This window comes from Geotrypetes seraphini, chromosome 2 (assembly GCF_902459505.1).
Source record: "Geotrypetes seraphini chromosome 2, aGeoSer1.1, whole genome shotgun sequence".
Taxonomy (NCBI): domain Eukaryota; kingdom Metazoa; phylum Chordata; class Amphibia; order Gymnophiona; family Dermophiidae; genus Geotrypetes; species Geotrypetes seraphini.
Window position 1 is genome coordinate 6887923 of NC_047085.1, and position 21079 is coordinate 6909001.

Genomic DNA, 21079 nt, shown 5'->3' on the forward strand with positions numbered 1-21079 from the left:
ATTAGTGTCCAAGAACTGCTGCCAGAGGGTACAGTAAAATTTCCAGTGGTCCTGTGGATGTGACAAATAGGTGTCCAACTCAAAGCGGGCCTGTTGCTTCATCAAGGCTATCTACAGGGTGTATGGAGGAGCTTCCTCAGAGATCCAATATTTCAGGACAAGTTTTTTCCCCACAAGAATAGCGTGTAAGACAAATTTCTGGGAGGGCAAGTCCAGTCCATGGTGATGAAGGTCTTGGATATCCCCTAATAGCAAAGCAGGTTCATTCCAGGGCATCATTCTGGAGGAAGTCAGGGAGCTCGAGGAGTTCATTGAGGAGGCCTACAGGAGGAGGGTGGAAGAACACGAACATCAGAGGAAAGTTGAAGAACAAGAGGAAGATGACTCCAAGGCAGAAACCCACAGAGGGATCCCGCAGAAAGGGGAGGCAAGGTCGTGCCGATGCCTAGAAGAAGAAGCAGCGAAGCACACCAAGGATGTGACCTGCGACCAGAGCGAAAACTGAAGAAGGGAAAGTCTGCAATCCTAGTGGGAGACTCAATCCTAAGGCAAGTAGATAGCCACCTAGCAGGAGGAAGAGGGATCGACTAGTGACCTGCCTCCCAGGAGCGAGAGCAAAAGACATCGTTGACAAAATTGAAAAGATCCTAGAAGGAGCAGAGACGGAAGAGACTACAGTGATGATCCACATCAAGACAAATGATGTCAGCAGGCAGGGCTACAGTAGAAATGCACTGATCGAACAGTTCAAGATTCTGGGAAGGAAGTTGAAGATGAGGACTCAGAAGATAGTGTTTTCAGAGATCCTACCAATATCGAGGGCAGATGTGAAGAGGCAGATGGAACTACAGTCAATAAATGCATGGATGGTGTGAAGAAGAGGGGTTCCACTTCGTGAGGAACTGGACAACGTTTTGGGGCAAGAGCAAGCTCTTCAGGAGAGATGGACTGCACTTCAGCACGGCGGGAACTAGACTTCTAGCAAACAACGTCAGGAGAGGAATAGAGCAGGCTTTAAACTAAGAAGAAAGGGAAAGCCGACAGTCGACCAAGTGTCGACGATTCAGAAGAAGGTATCCCATGAGGAAACTGAGTGAGAAAAATGCTGGAAAGACACAACGGGCAAAAAACAAGAGTTGACACATCAAGAAGAGGATGATAAGAAGATCGTAACACAGGAAAAGAAAACAAAGATCGTAGCACAGGGAAAGAAAATAAAGACAAAAAAAGAGAGATGGTGGGGGGATAGAGATACTGGATAGGAGGGTAGTTAGAAAGAGAAAGGGAGAGCTGGTGGGAAAGGAGGGAGAGATGCTGGATGACAGGGTAGATGAGAAAAGGAGAGATGGTGGATCTGGGCAAGAGACCCTGGCAAGCAAGTTATCAGAAGCCATTTGTTGCAGAGCCTGGGACCAACATGATTTAAAAAAAGGTAAAAAAATATATATATATTTTCTGTTTTGTGATTATAATGTGTCAGATTTGAAATGTGTATCCTGCCAGAGCTGAGATAGGATTTAACAGAGAGAGGAAAAGTATTTTTAATAATAATAACTTTATTTTTCTATACCGCCATAATCAAATGACTTCTAGGCGGTTCACATTGAAAGAAGGCTGGACAATTAGCGAATTACAGAATGCATGAAGAGAAAGTGTTACATGGGGAAGGAAAATATGAGAGGTTGGAGTTACCTGAGATATTTCAACAGGGTTTGCAGCGGGGAAATAACATAGTGAGAGAAGGTCATCTGTTTAGGTAATAAATTTGTCTAATAGAGTGGTTTTAATTGATTTTCGGAATGCGTTGTAGTGCTGTTTGGCTTCATTTATGCAGTTTCCCAGCCAGGATTGCTGTTTGTTTGCTTGGTACATGAAGGTTCTGTCCAGGAAGGATTTGTATTTGCAGCCTGTGATCTTTGGGTATGCAAAGATGTTTTTGTTTCTGGTGGTTCGTGTGGGGTTGTGTAGAATGAAGTGTATTTGCAGGTAGGAAGGTGCTAGACCCCAAACTTGTTTGAAACAGATGCATGCAAATTTGAATAGTATTCGCGCTTCCATTGGTAGCCAGTGTAGTTTTTTGTAATAGGGGCTAATGTGGTCTTTTTTTCTCAGTCTGAAGATTAAGCGAACCGCAGTGTTTTGTACTAATCTCAATTTTTTTTACTGTTTTTTGTGGAATACCCAGGTAGACGATGTTGCAGTAGTCCAGGATAGATAGGATCAGCGACTGCACCAGTAACCTAAAGGATGTTTTGCTTGTTTATACCACAGCACCAGTGTGGGTAGGAGAGGGCAAAGAGGGTGAAGAGACTATAAAATAAACCCACCAGGATGTTTGGAAAAAACACCCAATTGTGCAGGAAATTTGAATTGAAAAATTGATTCAATAGGCTGAATTGAATCGAAATATTTTTTCCTGAATCGGGCAGCACTACTGTGTACGTTCCTGTTCAGCAGGAACTTGTCTAACTTTGTCTTGAATCTTGGAGAGTGTTTTCCCCTACAACAGCCTCCGGAAGAGCGTTCCAGTTTTCCACTACTCTCTGGGTGAAGAACCTCTTCCTTACGTTGGTACGGAATCTATCCCCTTTCAACTTTAGAGAGTGCCCTCTCGTTCTCTCTACCTTGGAGAGGGTGAACAACCTGTCTTTATCTACTAAGTCTATTCCCTTCATTATCTTGAAGGTTTCAATCATGTCCCCTCTCAATCTCCTCTTTTCAAAGGAGAAGAGGCCCAGCTTTTCTAATCTCTCACTGTACAGCAACTCCCCCAGCCCCTTAACCATTTTAGTCGCTCTTCTCTAGACCCTTTCGAGTAGTACTGTGTCCTTCTTCATGTACGGCAACCAGTGCTGGACAAAGTATTCCAGATGAGGGCGTACCATGGCCTGGTACAGTGGCATGATAACCTTCTCCGTTCTGTTCGTAATCCCCTTCTTAATCATTTCTAGCATTCTGTTTGCCCTTTTCGCCGCCACCACACATTGAGTGGATGGCTTCATCGACTTGTCGACCACTACTGCCAAGTCTCTTTCCTGGGGGGTCTCTCCAAGTACCGCACCGGACATCCTGTAGTCATGTTTAAGATTTTTGTTACCGACATGCATCACCTTACACTTATCCACGTTAAACCTCATTTGCCATGTCACGGCCCATTTCTCGAGTATATTTATGTCACGTTGCAGGTCTTCGCAATCCTCCTGCGTCTTCACTACTCTGAATAACTTCATATCGTCTGCAAATTTAATCACCTCACTCGTCATACTAATTTCCAGGTCATTTATAAATATGTTGAAGAGCAGGGTACAAGCACCGAACCCTGCGCCACTCTACTCGTGATGCTTTTCCAGTCCGAGTATTGTCCATTCATCCCCACTCTATGTTTCTTACCCACTAGCCAGTTTTTAATCCACGTGAGTATTTCACCCTCGATTCCATGGCTCACAATTTTTCGAAGTAGTCGTTCATGCGGAACCTTGTCGAACGCCTTCTGAAAATCCAAATATACAATATCGACCAGGTCACCCTTGTCTATCTGCCTGTTTACTCCCTCGAAGAAGTGAATCAAGTTTGTCAAGCAAGATCTTCCTTTGCTGAAGCCGTGCTGGCTGGTTGTCATCAGATTATGTTCGTCAAGGTGATGATCAATGATGTGGTTCTTTATCAGCACCTCTACTATCTTTCTGGGTACCGAGGTCAGACTCACCGGTCAGTAACTTCCCGGATCTCCCCTTGAACCTTTCTTGAAGATCGGTATAACATTCGCCACCTTCCAGTCTTCTGGAATCCTTCCCGATTTGATCGACAGATTGGCTATTAGTTGAAGCAGTTCAGCTATAGCTCCTTTCAATTCCTTGATTATCCTCGGATGAATGCCATCTGGTCCCGGGGATTTATCATTTTTAAGCCTATCAATCTGCCTGCATACCTGTCAACCCTGTCAATTTCCCGTCTTCATTTCCAGCATATAGCCTGTCGGCCTACGGTATGTTGTGTATATCCTCTTCGGTAAATAGAGATGCAAAAAATGTGTTCAGTTTGTCAGAGATGGCTTTGTCCTCCTTTAGCACTCCCTTTATTCCATGGTCATCCAACGGCCCCACCGCTTTCTTTGTGGGTCATTTCCCCTTAATATATTGAAAGAACAGCTTGAAGTTTCTTGCCTCCTTGACTATTTTTTCCTCCTAGTCTCTTTTGGCCCCTCTTACCGTCTTATGGCACCTGTGTTGATGCTGTTTATGCTTTTTCCAGTTTTCGTCCGTTTTTGACCTTTTCCTTTCCTTAAACAAAGTTTTCTCGTCTCTGATCGCTTTCTTCACCTCTACAGTGAGCCATGCCAGTTCTTTGTTCTTTTTCCTCTTGGATCCCTTGTTGATACGCGGTATATATAGATTTTGCGCCTTGGTGACCGTGTCCTTAAAAAGGGACCAAGCTTGCTCTAGCGTTTTTACAGTTCTTATCCTCTTCTCAATCTTCTTCCCCACCATGAGTCTCATCCCTTCGTAATTCCCTTTTCGGAAGTTCAGCACCATGGCCGTCATTCTGGACAGATGTTTCTCCCATGCATCCAGGTCGAAACGGATCATGTTGTGATCGCTGTTTCCCAGCGTCCCTTCTACTTCTACACCTTGTGCGAGGACCTTGTGCTGGTCCTCGCAGTCCATTTAGAATTAAATCCAGAATTGCATTTCCTCTTGTATTTTCCTTTACAAGTTGTTCCAAGAAGCATTCGCCTACAGCATCCAGGAACTTGGTCTCCCTGGAGCAGCCGGAGGTGCCTAGGTTCTTGTCTCTGATCGCTTCCTTCACCGCTACAGTGAGCCATGCTGGTTCCTTGTTCTTTTTTCTCTTGGATCCCTTGTTGATACGCGGTATATATAGATTTTGCGCCTCTGTGGCTGTAGCTCTAACCACTAGGCCACTCCTCACCACTTTTCTGGAATGTCCATTATAGGATACCATTCAGTATTGATGTTTTCATCACCAAATTTTGAGCGCTATTTACTGAATTCAGCCGAGTGTATCAGAGGAAGTGGTAACAGTAGTTATCATGGCTGGGTTTATAAAAGGTTTGGACAAGTTCCCGAAAGAGAAATCCATAGACTGCTATTGAGATAGACATGGGGGAAACCAATGCTTGCCGCGGAATCAGTACCATGGAATCTTTCTATTCTTTGAGATTCTACATGGAATCTTGCTATTTTGAGGTGATTCCGCATGGAATGTTGCTACTTTTTGAGTTTCTGCGAGGTACTTGTGACCCGGATTGGCCACTTTTGGAAACAGGAAATTGGGCTACATTGACCATCAGTCTGATCCAATATAGCTGTTCTTATGTAGGCGGAGTCTGAGCAGAATATGGACTGGACTCCTGCACATTATATAGAATACTATAAGTTACATGCTTATCCCCAGCAGTTAGGGACATGCACTTCTGCCAGCTCTGTGACCGGCTCCTAAATTACAGACACATATATACCAAGCTATGAGAACAGCATCGGATCATTTAGCAACTCTGGGCCATGGTAAAAACTTCTAGCATGGCTTAGTGAAAGAGGGCCTAAATTTTTAATTGTTTTGTTTGGAAGTTGGTCAGGTCAGTATGTAACAACCATGTAAAATGTACAAGCAATTGCTCACTCAGAGAGAACATAGCTGCTCTCTCCAAGAAGGTGCTTAATATAAAAAGAGGGGCTGAATTCAGCAGTCAGAGAGAGTTGAACACTGGGGATCCCTGGTGGTAAGAGGATGGAACTGCAGTAACAACCAGTTACAACACAAAACAGTGCTTGGGTAACCTGAAATTAGGGTTACCAGATGTCCGGGGAAACCTGGAGGTGTCCTCTTTTTAGAGGAATTTCCAAAACCCAGCAGTTTGTCTGGGTTTTGGAAGTCCCTGAGCTTGGGGCCTCGTCTGGAGGGCCTCTGCACATATGATGACGTCACCCATATACACACATGCATGTGATGTCATTATGTCGACATCGTGCTTGCGCAGAAGCCCTTAGCCGTGGTCCCAAGCTTGGGGATGGAGATACAAAGTTTGTGTGGGGGCTGGGCTGGGAGTAGGGTGTCTGGGGAAATCCGGATGTCTGGTAACCCTAGATAACTTCATTGCAGATTGTGATCTCAAATTTCTAGTAGGTAAATACTGCTTCAAAAGTCTTCCCATAAATTACCTGATGAATGCGCCTGAAACACGCCTTTAACCACATGCGTGTTTGATAAACACTTTTAACACTTGCATAGCGTATGGCAAGATAAATATGCTTTTTTAAGGGTCTCCCTAACTCTATAAAAGTATGATGCGTGTATCTCTTATTTTATTTTTTTTTAAACTTCCACCTCTCATGCAATCGGCAGTCCCAGACCTGGTAATAATTTTAGAGCGTTAAAAGTCAGCGCGTCATTTTGTATATCACCCAGCAATGTCTGGGCATCGCCTGGAGTGCTAATTTTAATATTAATGAACTAATTATACCACATCTTCATAGTATTCTTGGAGGCTGCTACGAGGCACAGATAAGACCACTTAGAACCATTTTGTACATCAGAAGCTAAAATGTTTGTACACTAAACTGGTTAGAACTAGTTTAGCAGCAAATGTTAAGGGCCTGAATAGTAATCAGGTACTCTTTGCTCCTTCACTCCCAGCCACCTTGAAGACTTTCTCTCCCCCTAACATCTACCCTTCACAACTGGCCCAATACCCCACAATATATCCAGCCACCAATAACTACTCTCTTATATTAGCTCCAGCATCCCACAAAAATCATCCTGGCAAATCCTCCCACCACCCGAATTGCCTAAACCTAAAAAAAACTACCCTTTGAAACTGCCCCCCACTCTCAAAAAACTACCTCCTGTTATCTGCCTCCCCACCAAACAACAACTGCATACAACCACCCCACGGACCAAATCTTTCCCCTCAACACAGCCCCCCAAATCTATCTCTACTCCCCCCAAACTACCCGCTCCACATCCTGGATGGGGTAGATTTGAGTCATTTTGATTTGTATTTCATTTTCTGTGTTCTTAACTCTGCTGTGAAGAATTAGTGACTGAATCATATGGTTTTCTTACGCAATTAATATCCGTTGCTGGGGAAGGGCTGTAATCAAGCATTGGTCCATGTGTTGAGTGCAGTGTATCGCAAATTGTGTGCCGTGGTGAGATTCCGGGTTTGCCGAGAGAGGCACGTCGTGTAGACGAGTCAGCCTCTCCTGCTTTCCGCACCTCCCCACCGGTGTAGTCCTTTTAGGGATAATATGCTCAGGGCCCCATCTGGAGGCCCTCTGCGCTTGTATGAACTAGAGAATGACACGGTGACAAAATTCATCACCGTTCCCGTCTCTGCGGATAACCGCAGGAAACCATCTTCATGTCATTCTTTAAGGAGAGAGGAAAGAATCAGAGTATAATTGGGCACAACCACTGACCCGCAAGCTTTGCTTTGAAGAATGCTGGTGTAGAAGGACTGAGGTTGAGATAGACACTGAAGAATGACAGTCTCTGGTATCCAGAGCAGATATTGTGATGTCATAATGCCTCATTCCACCAGTGCCTAAGAGCCAATCACATCAGTGATGTCACAATGGCTTCATTATCCTTGGCTCCCATAAGAATCAGAGTATGAATGGCCACAACCACTGACCCGCAAGCTTTGCTTTGAAGAATGCTGGTGTAGAAGGATTGAGATTGAAATAGACACTAGAAAATGACATGGGATTATTTCCCGCGGGGACGGGAACGGTGATGAATTTTGTCACCGTGTCATTCTCTAGTATGGACGTTTATTCATTCCGTTTTCTTTACCGTTCTCCCCAGGGAGCTCAGAACAGTTGATATGAATTTATTCAGGTCCTCAAGCATTTTTCCATGTCTATCCTGGTGGGCTCATAATCTATTTAATGTACCTGGGGCAATGGGGAATTAAGTGACTTGCCCACAACCTTAGGGTGCTGAGGGTGTAGCTTTAACCACTGCGCCACAGGCAGGTGACATCATCACGTTGACGTCTGCGCATGTGCAGAGACCCTCCAGCGGCAGCCGCCACTTGGAAAAGTTTGCGAGACACCAGTTTAGTGGAACCCTCTGACTAGCCGTGCGAGGGAGGTACCCAGCGTCACTGCGCCGTGTGCCCCCCCCCCCCAACACTCCCTGCTACCTCTTGAAATGTTTACCAGCACGAGCAGCATCATCCACCCCCTCCTCGGCTCCCTTCTGACGTCATGTCCTGGTCCCGCACCAGGAAGTGACGTCAGAAGGGAGTCGAGCCTGGCGTGAGCAGGAGGTGCTAGCGAACATTTCAAGAGGTACATGGGGGGGAGGTGCCAGCAGCCCTGCCCGGGGCGGTATGCACCCCCCCCCCCTTATTGCACCACATGTTCCTGGGAGCTCAGGACTGACAACTGGTTCTACTGATTTTACATTCTTGTCTGGAACCCAGAAAAAGAGGGAGCACATCTGCACATATTTGTGAGCTTAAAATCTCTGTGGGCTGAGCTGCCATCTTCCCTTGTGGGAATGAAGCTTGCCTTGCACAGCCTGCTAGTAGCAGAGACTATGGGTAGGATCCAGCCAATGGGAGGGCAGTGGGGGCGGAGCCCTGGAAGGCAGCTTTAGTCAGAGAGACTGTGGGTAGGATCCAGCCAATGGGAGGGCAGTGGGGGCGGAGCCCTGGAAGGCAGCTGTAGTCAGAGAGACTGTGGGTAGGATTCAGCCAATGGGAGGGCAGTGGGGGCGGAGCCCTGGAAGGCAGCTGTAGTCAGAGAGATTGTGGGTAGGATCCAGCCAATGGGAGGGCAGTGGGGGCGGAGCCTTGGAAGGCAGCTTTAGTCAGAGAGACTGTGGGTAGGATCCAGCCAATGGGAGGGCAGTGGGGGCGGAGCCTTGGAAGGCAGCTTTAGTCAGAGAGACTGTGGGTAGGATCCAGCCAATGGGAGGGCAGTGGGGGCGGAGCCCTGGAAGGCAGCTGTAGTCAGAGAGACTGTGGGTAGGATCCAGCCAATGGGAGGGCAGTGGGGGCGGAACAGTGGATGGTAGCTTTAGTGACAGAAACTGCGGGTAGGATCCAGCCAATGGGAAGGCAGTAGGGGCGGAGCGCTAGAAGGCAGCTCCAGTCACAGACACCGTGGGTAGCATCCAGCCAATGAGAATGCCATGGAAGGCAGCTCCAATCGCAGAGCCTGTGTGCAGGATCCAGCCAATGGGAAGCTAGTGGAGGCGGAGCTCTAGTCAGAGAGACCCATTTGAAGGCAGAGCAGTGAAGGGAGGTGAGCAGGGAAGCACACACTGACCCAAAGGGGTGGGCTGGGGAAATGGCTCCCTCTCCCTCTCCCTTCAGCAGCTGCCTCCTACCCACAGGAAATTGCATCAAAGAGGCAGAACATAAGGGAGGCAAGGCTTCAATGATCTGCTGCAGGGGGGGGGGGGGGAGAATCTGGAGCCATGCTGAAGCCATGTGGCTGAAGTGGCCAGTAGGAAGGGGGCAGAGGGAAAAGAGAGGGGGATAGATGCTGCACCAACATAGCTACTGGGGACAGTGGCGTAGCGAGGGGGGGGCGGTGCTCTAACTTTCCCAGCCTGAGCTCTCCCTCTGATGTCACTTCCTAGGCGCAGAACCCAGAAATGACATCAGAGGGAGAGCTGACACTGGTGTGAGTTGCTGCTCGTTCTGTCGAAGAGCTAAAGGTACAGTGAAGGCGCAGGCGCAGTGAGTGGCAGGGGTAGGAGTGGGAAGGAGCGGGGACGGGGTGCCTCTGACCAGGGGAGTTGGGTCAAGGAGGGAGGGATGCAGGAGGAAGGGAAGAGGAGCTGGACATGGGGAGGGACAGGGATACAGAAGAGATGCCGACCATGGGGGAAATAGAGGGACAGGGGCAAGACAGGGGAGGAGAGAGAGAGAGAAAAGATGAGAAGCGAAACGTCAAAAGGGCAGGAGATCCTGGAGGGAAAAGCAGGAGAGAGACCCTAGGACCAATAAAGCTAGAAAGGGTGATTGTTTTCCCTGAGTTTATTAATTATAATATGCTCACTTTGGGAAACGTGCATCCTTCCCTCCCCCCATCCCTACTACCTTAGGAGCCTATGACACCATGAGACCCTGGGTTTCAGATAGCCAAAGTTTCTGGATCTCCACTCAAAACATTTGAGTAGCCCTAGATTAAAGGATTGCACCCTCGTAATTAGCCTTGAGCTAAATCCAAACAGCCTTTTCCTCTCACCTTCTAATCACAGACACAGGCAAGCACACACATGCATGCAAATATGCCCACATAGGTACAGACACACGTAAGAGCATTCAAATATACACACACACAAACAACACTGAAGTACGCAGACAAAACACACACACGGGCACATACAGAGGGGTAGGAAAGCATTCCATGCTTCAAATACAAGAATTTTTAGATGATTATAATCTGCTGGATCCAGAGCAATCCAGATTCAGGCGATTGCATATTCCCATCGTGGTAGTGTTGGGCGAATGAGAACTAGATTGTACATGAATAAAGAAATCAATCGTAAGGCAGCTAAATGTCTGTGACATTCAGCCTACTGCCAATGGGCTTTCAGGGGTTGTACCGAAATGCTTTTCTGAATTTTTGTTTAATAGAACAGTGTTTCTCAACTCAGACCTGCCAGTCAGGTTTTCAGGAAAGCCACGATGAATATGCATGAAAGAAATTTGCATATAATAGAGGCTGTGTAGTCAAATCAAGTTAATGCATATTCATCGTGGCTATCCTGAAAACCTGACTGGCAAGGGGAGACTCCAGGACCGAGTTCAGAAACACTGTAATAGAACATGTATGAATAGGACGTAAGAATAGCCTTTCTGGGTCAGACCAACAGAAACTCAACTACTGTGTTTCCCCAAAAATAAGCCCTAATGAGATTTTGGGACCCCAACTTAATATAAGACACTGTCTTATTTTCGGGAGGATGTCTTACTTTTTTTTCCATGTACAACAATCATCTCTCCCCTCTCCTCTCCTCCACCCCAATTCTTCCTCTTTCCTTTCTCTCCCCTCCCAAGTGCAGCATCTTTCCTCCCCTCCCTCTCCACATCACTAATGACATCATCAGTGATGCGGCAGAGGGAAGGCCCCAACGGGGAAGGCCGTGAAGCAGCCCCGTTGAGAGCGCCGCCGCTGCTTTAGGAGGCCTTGGAGCAGAGGTATGTCAGGTCTCACTGGGGTGGGGTTGTTGAATTGACGAGTCTGATTTTTTCAGCCAATCAGACAGCACTACTGTCAGGGATGGAGTCGGGGATGCACAGATGCAAAGGGAAAGCCAGAGATCCCTAGAGTCTGTGGCTTTGCACCAGGAAGTTGATCTGGCAGACTAGATGGGCTTCAAGTGCTTTATCTGCCGTCGTATGCTATGTTTTCTATGTATAAGACAGGAACATAAGAATTGTCGCTGCTGGGTCTGATCAGTGGTCCATCGTGCCCAGGCAGCTATTGCTAGACTGACATTGGATATTTCTATATACCTAGTCTTTGGAACGCCCAACTGTCTTCCAAACATTTCAAGGCCACTACAGCTAGACGATGGCAGGAAAAGCTGATGCCCGGAAGGGAGCCAAGGCAAGCCCCCTGAAGAAGCAGCCAGCCGTACAAGCTGGAAAAAAAGGTATTTTGCAGGCTATCTCCTGCCTCCTTCCTTGGCCTTTGCTCACTCCACTCTTCCCTTCTATCCAGAAGCACAAAGTTTGGGCAGATTCTGGACTTTTTAAAAATATTTGTATTTTTCCAAAAATTCTTTATTGCAAATCAAATCCTTTGAACATTCTCAGCACACACACACACCCTCACCTTACACTGCCCCTCCCTTATACTCCAAATCCTATCCCCTAACCCCGGTCCGCTCCCAACCCCATGGACCGAGCCTTGCAAATTGTAATAAAAGACAAGAGTCTGAGAAAGCCATTCAAACATGGAACTTGCTGTTCAGAGCCCACTTTTCAAAGGGACCCTGTCCTCTCAAATTTTTCCAGTCTATCATTCTTCAACGTTCTTTTTTGTTTTGTTTTTAATTTTATTTTTATTGCATTTCAAAATTTACATCACCATCATTTGGAGACAAATCAGAAATTCCAGAAAAATAACATCTTATTGAAAAAAATATAAAATCTTATTTTGCCCACAATATTTAGGTAAATGAGATCCAAAATTCAGAAAAGGAACCCACTTCAATAAAATTGAAACTATGAGAATACCCCCCGAATCCCCTTCCCAAGCCATTCTAACAGAGAACATATGGGATTACACTACCACATTAACTTCTCTATAGCTCTTGGAAATTCTTCAAGCTTTTTGGGGTGAAAAAATTGAAATTGCTTATCCTCAAAAGTGATACAACATGCATAAGGAAATCGTAACACAAAATTAGCAGATAAAGCCTATACCCTGCCCCTGAGAGCTAAAAAGGGAAGTATTCTGATTTTAGACCCTAAAAATAGTGAGTCAAAATGCCTACAGGAAAGTTTCAAAACAGTATTGCGGTCCAGTTCAAAAGCAAAGAACAGTAACGTAGTTCTCTGTTAAACAACTTCCAATGAGGACTTCAAAAAAAGTAGTTAGACCCGTGGAGGGGCATAATCGAAAGAAACGTCTAAATCCGTTTTGGGCCTAAGTCGCCAGTCGCCCAAAGTCAGCAGTATCTAAAGTCCATTTTTGAAAAATATGTCCAAAATATTTTGGTTTTCGAGAGTCGTCTAACTGTACGTCCAGCTGTTTGATCGCCCAGACCGCTAAGTCGTCAATCTTTATACCCCATTCTCGTCCAAAAATTTATCCAAGTCAAAAACGCCTAGAAAAGGACCTTTTGGACATGGGAGGGGCCAGCAAAGTAGTGGACTGAACACCTAGACATGGCAACAGAGTACAGGGCTCTGTTGTGAACTTAACAAAAAGGGTGCCACATAAACATCTCACCATAACTCCCTTATAGACCATGGTGAGCCTCCCAAAACACCCGCAAAACCTACTAGACCCAGGTGTTTATCACCCCATAGTCCTCAAGGCTGCAGGTGGCACCTATATGGCAATACAGTAGGGTTTCGGGGGTGCACATGTTCCACCATAAATGTAGTGATTAGAGTGGCTTATGGGCCTGCAACTTGTGCTTCCAGGCAGGTATCTCCTCCTGATCTCTGATATGATACTGTAGGGATCTGCTAAAGTATGAGGAGGTAGGAGGAGATACCTGACTTGGGTAAAAGCCCTATTCCTATCTTCCAAAGGTCATAGGTTTGAATCCCAACCAGCTCCCCCCAGCATATGTTCCTATTTTAATTGTGGCATTCTATCTTCCAGGTAAGCATTGATATCACCATTGTGCAGATGCACACCTCCATTTGCAATGAACTAGAAACCATGCTAAGGTCTGTATCTGTCTTTTTCTGGTTTTAACCTTTTTGCAAATGAAGTTATCTATGCAATCTATATATTTATGTCATGTGTTTGCATCTCTTTGAAGAATAAGCTCATTGGAGCAGTCCTTAGTGAGAAAAAAAGGGTAGCTTTTTAGCAAGAAATATAAAGCTGTGTTTTTCATGTGCTATAATTAGCAAATACTATTGCTGTTTGCCTAGAAAACTAGTGGATTTTGCATGCACTATCTTTGTATTCATGTGCCCTGTTTATGTGGTGCGTTATTAAATGTATTTTGAGCTTACTAAAGCAAAAATAAAAACCCAGAAACCTATTTAGCAGATCGCATTGGAAACATCCAAAGGATGCCTAAGTCTTGTCCACAGAACTCACTCCTCTCTGAAGCCCAGACCTGGTTTTCTTTTGCCTACAATGTAGGCGCTATATGGACACCCACCATATAAATCAGTCAACAGATGTCCATGTCGAAGCCTCTCCCACATCACGCCTATGTCACGCCATGCCTATTTATTTAAAGCATAGATTTTCTGAATGGGCGCCTATGAAATTGTGGATGCGTTTCTGAACTTGCATCCACATCCTTTGGATGCCCAAGTGCCAATCAGTGTTTGTTAAGACCCTTAAATTGCTCGTTAACCACTTTATTTGGACATCTAAGTCTCGCCTAGCTTTAGGCATGACTTGGGTGCCTTTTATAGAATCTGGGCCTTTGCGAATAGAACAAAAATAAAATCCTGCCTGTCTAGCACTAACTTTGCTTTTCCGGCTCCTAGCTAGGGCAGGGCTGGTGCCTTAACCTGTTCCTGTGTGGTAATCCTACAAGGCCCGAGAGGATAAAAGATTCTGGTTTCTTCTGGCAGGTTAAGCTCCTATCCCACTGCCAGAACCCTATGTGGTAATGTGAATGAGGGTGGGTCCAGAGCCCAGGTAAGGCAGAGTCAAACATCGGTTGTAAGTAAAGGAAAATAACATTATTAACGCTGTTAGTTCAGGCATCTTATTCCATCCACAAGTCGGAGAAAAAGGCAACATAAAACTAGTCTGTAAATGTAACAGTGCCCTTGTGGGTCATGGCCTACTTTACTGCCTTTCAGCACAGTGGCACATTTCACTTGCCCCTGGCCCGGCTCCTCAAAGTTATCAGTCTCTGAGAATTACTCAGATCACTAATGCAAATCTCAGGCTCCAAGTGGAGTTTGGCCTACTTGACTGTAGCACACACATAGGTGGTAGAGGCATATGCTGTGGGGTATTGCTGCTTCCCTTTGGGTCTCCTTAACCTAGCTATGGGGCCTTAGCTTATATACTTTCTGGACCATGTCCTCCCGTCTTAATTCCGCCCTCCCCCCCCCCCCCCAGGCGGGTGCATAAGTTTTAAGGTGATTCTGACACTGTGAGGGAGTGCTGTCAAGGGAGAGGGGCAACATCCTTTAGACTCCCCCACGAACAGGTAAAACTACTGGGTTTTTCTGCAGTCTCATTTTTCTAACTCTCAGCATTTTCTCTCCTTACCTTCAGGTCAGTCAGTGAGCGAGAAAGGAGGGAAACCCACCAACAAGAAAAAGAATGCTGCCTCTGGTCATGCCGGGAGCGGTAAGGACATAAGCCTAAGCTGTTTTTGAAGCAAGTTGCAGGGTGCCATGCAAGCTGTCTTATCATCAAATAGGGGGTCCCACAAAAAGGTCAGGTAGGGATGAACACCTTCCCCTTAAAGAGAGACATTCACAGGGAGAGATATTGGCAGAGCAATGCATAGCACAGGGGTAGGGAACTCCAGTCCTCGAGAGCCGTATTCTAGTCAGGTTTTCAGGATTTCTCCAATGAATATGCATGAGATCTATTTGCATGCACTGCTTTCAATGCATATTCATTGGGGAAATCCTGAAAACCCAACTGGAATATGGCTCTCGAGGACCGGAGTTCCCTACCCCTGATTAGCACATCTGCTTTGTCACATGGCCGTGTGTGTGATTGCATCTATGTATGCATCCGTGAAATAGAACCAAAATTCAGATCAATCCAAGATGACGATATATGATTTATTAACAACAAATACCTGATGTGGCCACGTTTCACCCTCAGGCTCGTGTTGGTCAGCACTTCCAAACCAAAAAAGCAAATCAATGTGGTTTTCCTTCAGGTTTGGATTGGAAGTGCTGACTAGCAGGGGTTGGGTGCCATATTTCCCCTGACGCAGCCTGAGGGCGAAACGTGGCCCCATCAGGTATTTGTTGTTACTAAATCTTTTGTCTTCATCTGCTTGTGGCAGATTTCTTGTTTCTACTTTGTATGTACTGTATCCCCTGTTCTCTAATGGGTCAGTGTATGTGTTGATGTGTCTGTGGGGTTCTCATACGGCTGTGTGTGAGGGACATTTGCAGTGGGGAAGTGTAGGACTTTCTGAGGGGGGAGGAAAACTTCACTACTGAGCCTGTTACCTGCTAGGAAACGGCATTTAATTTGAGCAAAAGTAGACTTGGGGCTAAATACCTAATCTTGGTGTCTTTAAGGTAGTTATTTAGCAAAGGCAGTTTAAGGATTCTGGTATCGTTTCAAAGGAAAGCTGCTTTAGAGATCGTTTAGCATTAAAAGTTGTTTCTTTAGAATTTATCATAGAATCAATGTAGAGCACATCTAGTACTGAAAGAAGCCTTAGTTTAGAGCAGGGGTGTCCAACCTTTTGGCTTCGCTGGGCCGGATTGGCCAAAAAAATATGTTTCTGGGGCCGCACAAACACGCAAACGCTGCAGCAAGACAGAGGAAGGAGCCGGCAAGACGGTAAACACCCGGGGGCAGCAGAGGAAAACACTACATTGCCCTCGACCGGGGCCCCTGGTGTCCAACCATGTCCAGGCTATCTTTTATGTATAGGCTTTTGAGCCAATTAGAAGGTTTAATTAGGGCATCTCCATCAGGCAGTTATTAGTTCTTAGCAATAGAAGGGGTCAATATTCAGCAACTAATGGTATTTGACCTTATGCTTGGGTCTACCATAGGGGTCAGCACCCAAGAAAAAGATCTGGGTGTCATTGTAGACACTACGTTGAAATCCTCTGCCCAGTGTGTGACTGTGGCAAAAAAGCAAACAGGATGCTTGGAATTATTAGGAAAGGGATGGTAAGACCAAGAATTTGATAATGCATATAATTCTGGTCGTCATATCTGAAAAAAGATAGAGCAGAATTAGAAAATTTTCAAAGAAGAATGACTGAAATGATAGAGGATGGAACTCCTCTCATCTGAGGAAAAGACTAAAGAGGTTGAGGCTCTTCAGCTTTGAAAAGAGATGGCTTAGGGGGGATATGATTGTGGTATAGAATAGGTAAGAGTGAATCGATTTTTCACCCTTTCTAAAAGTTACAGGGACATACTTTTAAAACCAACAGGGGAAACTAGTTTTTCACTCAGAAGAATAGTTAAGCTCTAGAACTTGTGGCTAAGGATATATTTGGGTCAAAAAAAAAAAAAAGTTTGGACAAGTTCCTGGAAGAAAAGTCCTTAGGCTGCTATTGAGACAGACATGGGAGAAGCCACTGCTTGCCCTGGGATAGGTAGAAAGGAATGTTGCTACTCTTTGGGTTTCTGTCAGGTACTCGGGACCTAGATTGGCCACTGTTGGAACAGGAAACTGGGCTCGATGAACCATTGGTCTGACCCAGTAGGGCTGTTTCTTATGTTCTTACTGTTGTTTTCCAAATGCCCAAATATCCTTCGATGAGTTCTGTAGTGATACACAATAGTGTTGACTCTTAAGTTGTAAATAAGATATCAGGTATTTATACAACGCCTGGATAAATGATGGAACGTGTCCATAACCCAGTTGACCCAGATACTGGCAACCTCTATGTGGAAAACTGAGCTGCCCACCCTGGAGGGAAATCAACATATCCTACCATTGTCATAAAGGGGAAGGCCTATGACTGCTTTTGTTGTTTCCTTCTCTGCCACTTCCAAGCCATAAGAACAGCCTTAGTGGGTCAGACCTAAGGTCCATCAAGCCCAGTAGCCCATTCTTGCGGTGACCAATCCAGGTCCCTAGTGCCTGGCCAAAACCCAAAGAGCAGCCACATTCCATGCTACTGATCCAGGGCAAGCAGTGGCTTCTCCCATGTCTTTCTCAATAACAAACTATGGACTCTTCCTCCAGGAACTTGTCCAAACCTTTCTTAAAACCAGCTACACTATCCGCTCTTACCACAACCTGTGGCAATGTGTTCCAGGGCTTAACTATTCTCTGAGTGAAAAAATATTTCCTTCTCTTGGAAGCTACTTCATGGATGCTAATCCTGCTGGCGTCTGTTCTGTGTCCAGGGGAATTCAGCATTCCGAGGCCTTCTGGGAACCAAGACGTGCTAATGAGACAACAGAAGGAACAATTGACTGGGAATTCCTTCTAAAGTTCCTAGCCAGCACGGCATGCATATGCGTGTTTGCTGACATGTGCACATGGGTGGCACTGGATCCCTGCAATGTGCTACATACACCCTGCAGCAGAGGCTGAACCCAGCTCTAATATTGCACTCAGAACTTGCTGCCTTTTTCTTTCATGCGAGTCGGAGGTCTCCCAGAATCACAGCAACACCTAGGAGTATTTCAGACTCTGATTCAATCTGCACATGCTTCCAAAATAATACATACATTTTAAAACAGTACGAGGGGCGTTCACTAATTGATCTACCTGAGTGTGAAAGAAAGTAGCACGCGTATTGAAACAAATCTGTGCATGATATGACATGTCTCAAGGTTACTTATGCACAATTGCAACTCAGTGTGAGTCTAATATTCCAAGAGACAGGATATCAGGAGAGTTCTTGTGCATATCAAGTAAGAAAGTGCTAGATTTAAAGTACCATTCAGTGATAAAATGTCTCATAAAAGAAGGGAAAAAACCAAAGGAGATCCATGAACGTATGACTGCCCCATCATCCTACAAAGTAAAATTTTGGAGCAAGCAGTTTAAATGGGGCAGAGAGCCCACTGGACAGCCGGTGGAAGTAACTTCCAGAGAAATGTGCAAGAAAGTCGAGGATTTAATTTTGTCTGACAGATGAATTAAAGTTTCCCGAATAGCTGAAGAAATGGGCATCTTGGCAGCTACAGTTTGGAAAATAATTCATGAAAAGTTGGGCATGTCCAAGGTTAGTGCAAGATGGCATGTCAGAAGGCCACAAGGCTCCAGTGCTGTCAGGAGAACTTGGAGATGCTCCGTGAAGACCAAGAGAATTTTTTTTGTCGTTTTGTGACTGGAGATAAGACCTGGGTCTATCACAGAGATCCTGAAACCAAAATGGAGTCAATACAGTGGAAGCACAAGTCATCCCTCAGCCCCCCAAAATTCAAGACAGAAAAATCTGCATTCCAAAGTCATGGCAACTATCTTCTGGGATGATGACTTTTGCTTCTGGAGTTTATGCTACACCAACACAATGATCGCTTTGCCAGAGTCAATCAAGGAGAAGAGATGAGGAAAACTCACAGCAGGCGTTCTGCTTCTTCACGACAATCACAGTCTGCCATCCAAGAATGTGGGTCTCAGCAGCTGTAGTTTATTCTTTGATTGTATCATTTTTTAAATGTATGTGAACCGCTTAGAGCTATGTGGTAGGGCGGTATATAAAAATAAAATAATTATTATTATTATCTGCATGCGTGATTTTTTTGAGAATGTCTCGCTTTTTTCAATTTGCTATCAAAACGGCTATTAGCAGATGTTGCTTTTTAACGCGGGTTTTTGAAAATCCTGGCCACAGTGGACTAGTGAGCCTAGCCCCATCTTCCTATCCAGGCTGAGGGAGTGTGGCAATGAGCTACATAAAGAGAAGCGGAAAGGAAGCGGCCATGCAGGGAGAGACGTTTGCCCTCACCCCAGCCAGAGAGAGGTAGGGGATTGAGGACTGGGAGATGGAGGTTATGGACACTCAAGAAATGGGACTAGAGCCCATACCTTGCACTGAAGCCATATACATTAACTGCTGCAAACCTGAGTTTGGCGATTGTTGCAGCTGACACTCTTCTGAGCTTTGGGGTTCTGTGCTTTCCTGCCAGGGAAAAGACTAAGGGCTAGATTCACTAAAGCTCCCTTACCTGTCCGATCAGGTTCCGATCCGCGGCCAAGTCTTGCCAGGCGACCAATCCACTAAAGGCTCCCCATGCAAATTACCTAATCGGACACACGCCCAGAAGCGATCCCACGGATTGCTGAACACCGATCACGACACATGCGCGGACCATCATTGTTGGCTGTACGTGCGATACGCACATGCGCCGCTCTCCTGCACAAAGGGGAAGGGGTGGTGAAGTAATCCAGGCAGGCAAAGGCGGACATGATTGAGGGCTGAGCCGGGCCTGATCTCGTCTCCCCTTCTTCACCGGGACTCGCTGCAGCCTCTTTTAAAAAGCCGGGGGGGAACTGTCCAGCTTACCTGTGAGAGAAGGGCAGTTACGGGACAGAACATGAAACCCGCCCCAACTCTTCTGCTCTCTGCCGCCCTGCCTGCAGGTTAAAGTGGGGTTGCACTGTGGTGTGTTCTGGAACAGGCAGAGCAGGAGAGTCGGGGCGGCAAGAGTCACTCCAGTGGCATCTGCATACTGCTTCTGAGGGGCAGGAGAGTCGGCTGGTTCCTCATGCCGTTCCCCCTCATTTGCATGATCGGATCGGGAGGAAGGTTAGTGAATGAAGTTGGGGTCGGGACACGATCGGTGTCCTTAGTGAATCTAGCCCTAAGCTGTTTCAAACTAAGGACATTACGGCTGTTTCAAAACGGTCCGAGGAAAAACCTTTTGGAATTTTGGTTTTCTACTGAGTTACCTTTGGGCTGAGTCAGCTGGAGTGTGATTTGCATTGCAACCACCGTGTTTCCCAAACGCTGAAGCAGGATAAGAACTTACCTTTTCTTTCAAGCTATTTTTGTTAAGCCAGAGGGCATGTTCAGGCTAATATGCTTTGGTCTCTGAAGGGAAGGAGCACTCTCGCTTGTAAAGAGAACCTGCCCAGTGGGTTTGGAAAGAAAGGCTGTTTGGTGCTACCAATTTCAGTCTGTTTGACAAACCTGCTTAAGTTTGCTAACGTGGATCACAAACTTGAACCAAATACTTACTGTATTTTTTGCTCCATAAGATGCACTTTTTCCACTCTAAAAAGTGGGTGCGTTTTATGGAGCGAATACACCTCTCCCCCCCCCCGCCACCTTTTTGTTAATTGGCGATTCGTGAGAACTGATGGCAAGCCAATCATGGAGCAGAGCGGGACCAGGCAGGAAGCGCAAAGGTTGCATTCCTGCCTTATGCGCCGTTCTGCAGGGAGAAAGGCAGCCACCCAGCACCGACCACGCCAGTTAAAAAAAAGGTACCGGGGGGCTTTGGGCACCAGATGCACCCACGTGTAGAGGAGGAAAAAACCAGAAAAAAAATTCTGAATCAAAACTTTTTTCTTGGGTTTCCTCCTCTACGGATGGGTGCGTCTTATAGAGCGAAAAATGCAGTAAGTGTGGGACAATTCTGATGTAGAAGACTGGAACCAAATATCCTGACATTCAGAAACAGCTATTAGACTGTATGCCATTCTGACCCCAGAGAAAAGTTGTGTTTCTTTTTGATTGCTTTCCGGTTTGAGCTGCTGTTTGGTGGGTCGCTGCTTGTGCAATACACGTGATGAACCTTAAGCCTAAATAAATTCT

At 45.9% G+C, this 21079-nt stretch overlaps 1 protein-coding gene across 1 annotated transcript in view; it reads left to right on the forward strand.

The window, feature by feature from the left end:
* The first annotated feature begins 11511 nt into the window (after positions 1–11511).
* The window catches only part of IQANK1 (IQ motif and ankyrin repeat containing 1), a 105200-nt gene continuing 95632 nt past the window's right edge, over positions 11512–21079 (forward strand). The window contains exons 1-2 of the mRNA XM_033933108.1: positions 11512–11640; positions 14922–14996. Of these exons, the coding sequence (XP_033788999.1) occupies positions 11559–11640; positions 14922–14996 (157 nt within the window). The 5' untranslated portion in view covers positions 11512–11558. The remainder of the gene's footprint in view (positions 11641–14921; positions 14997–21079) is intronic.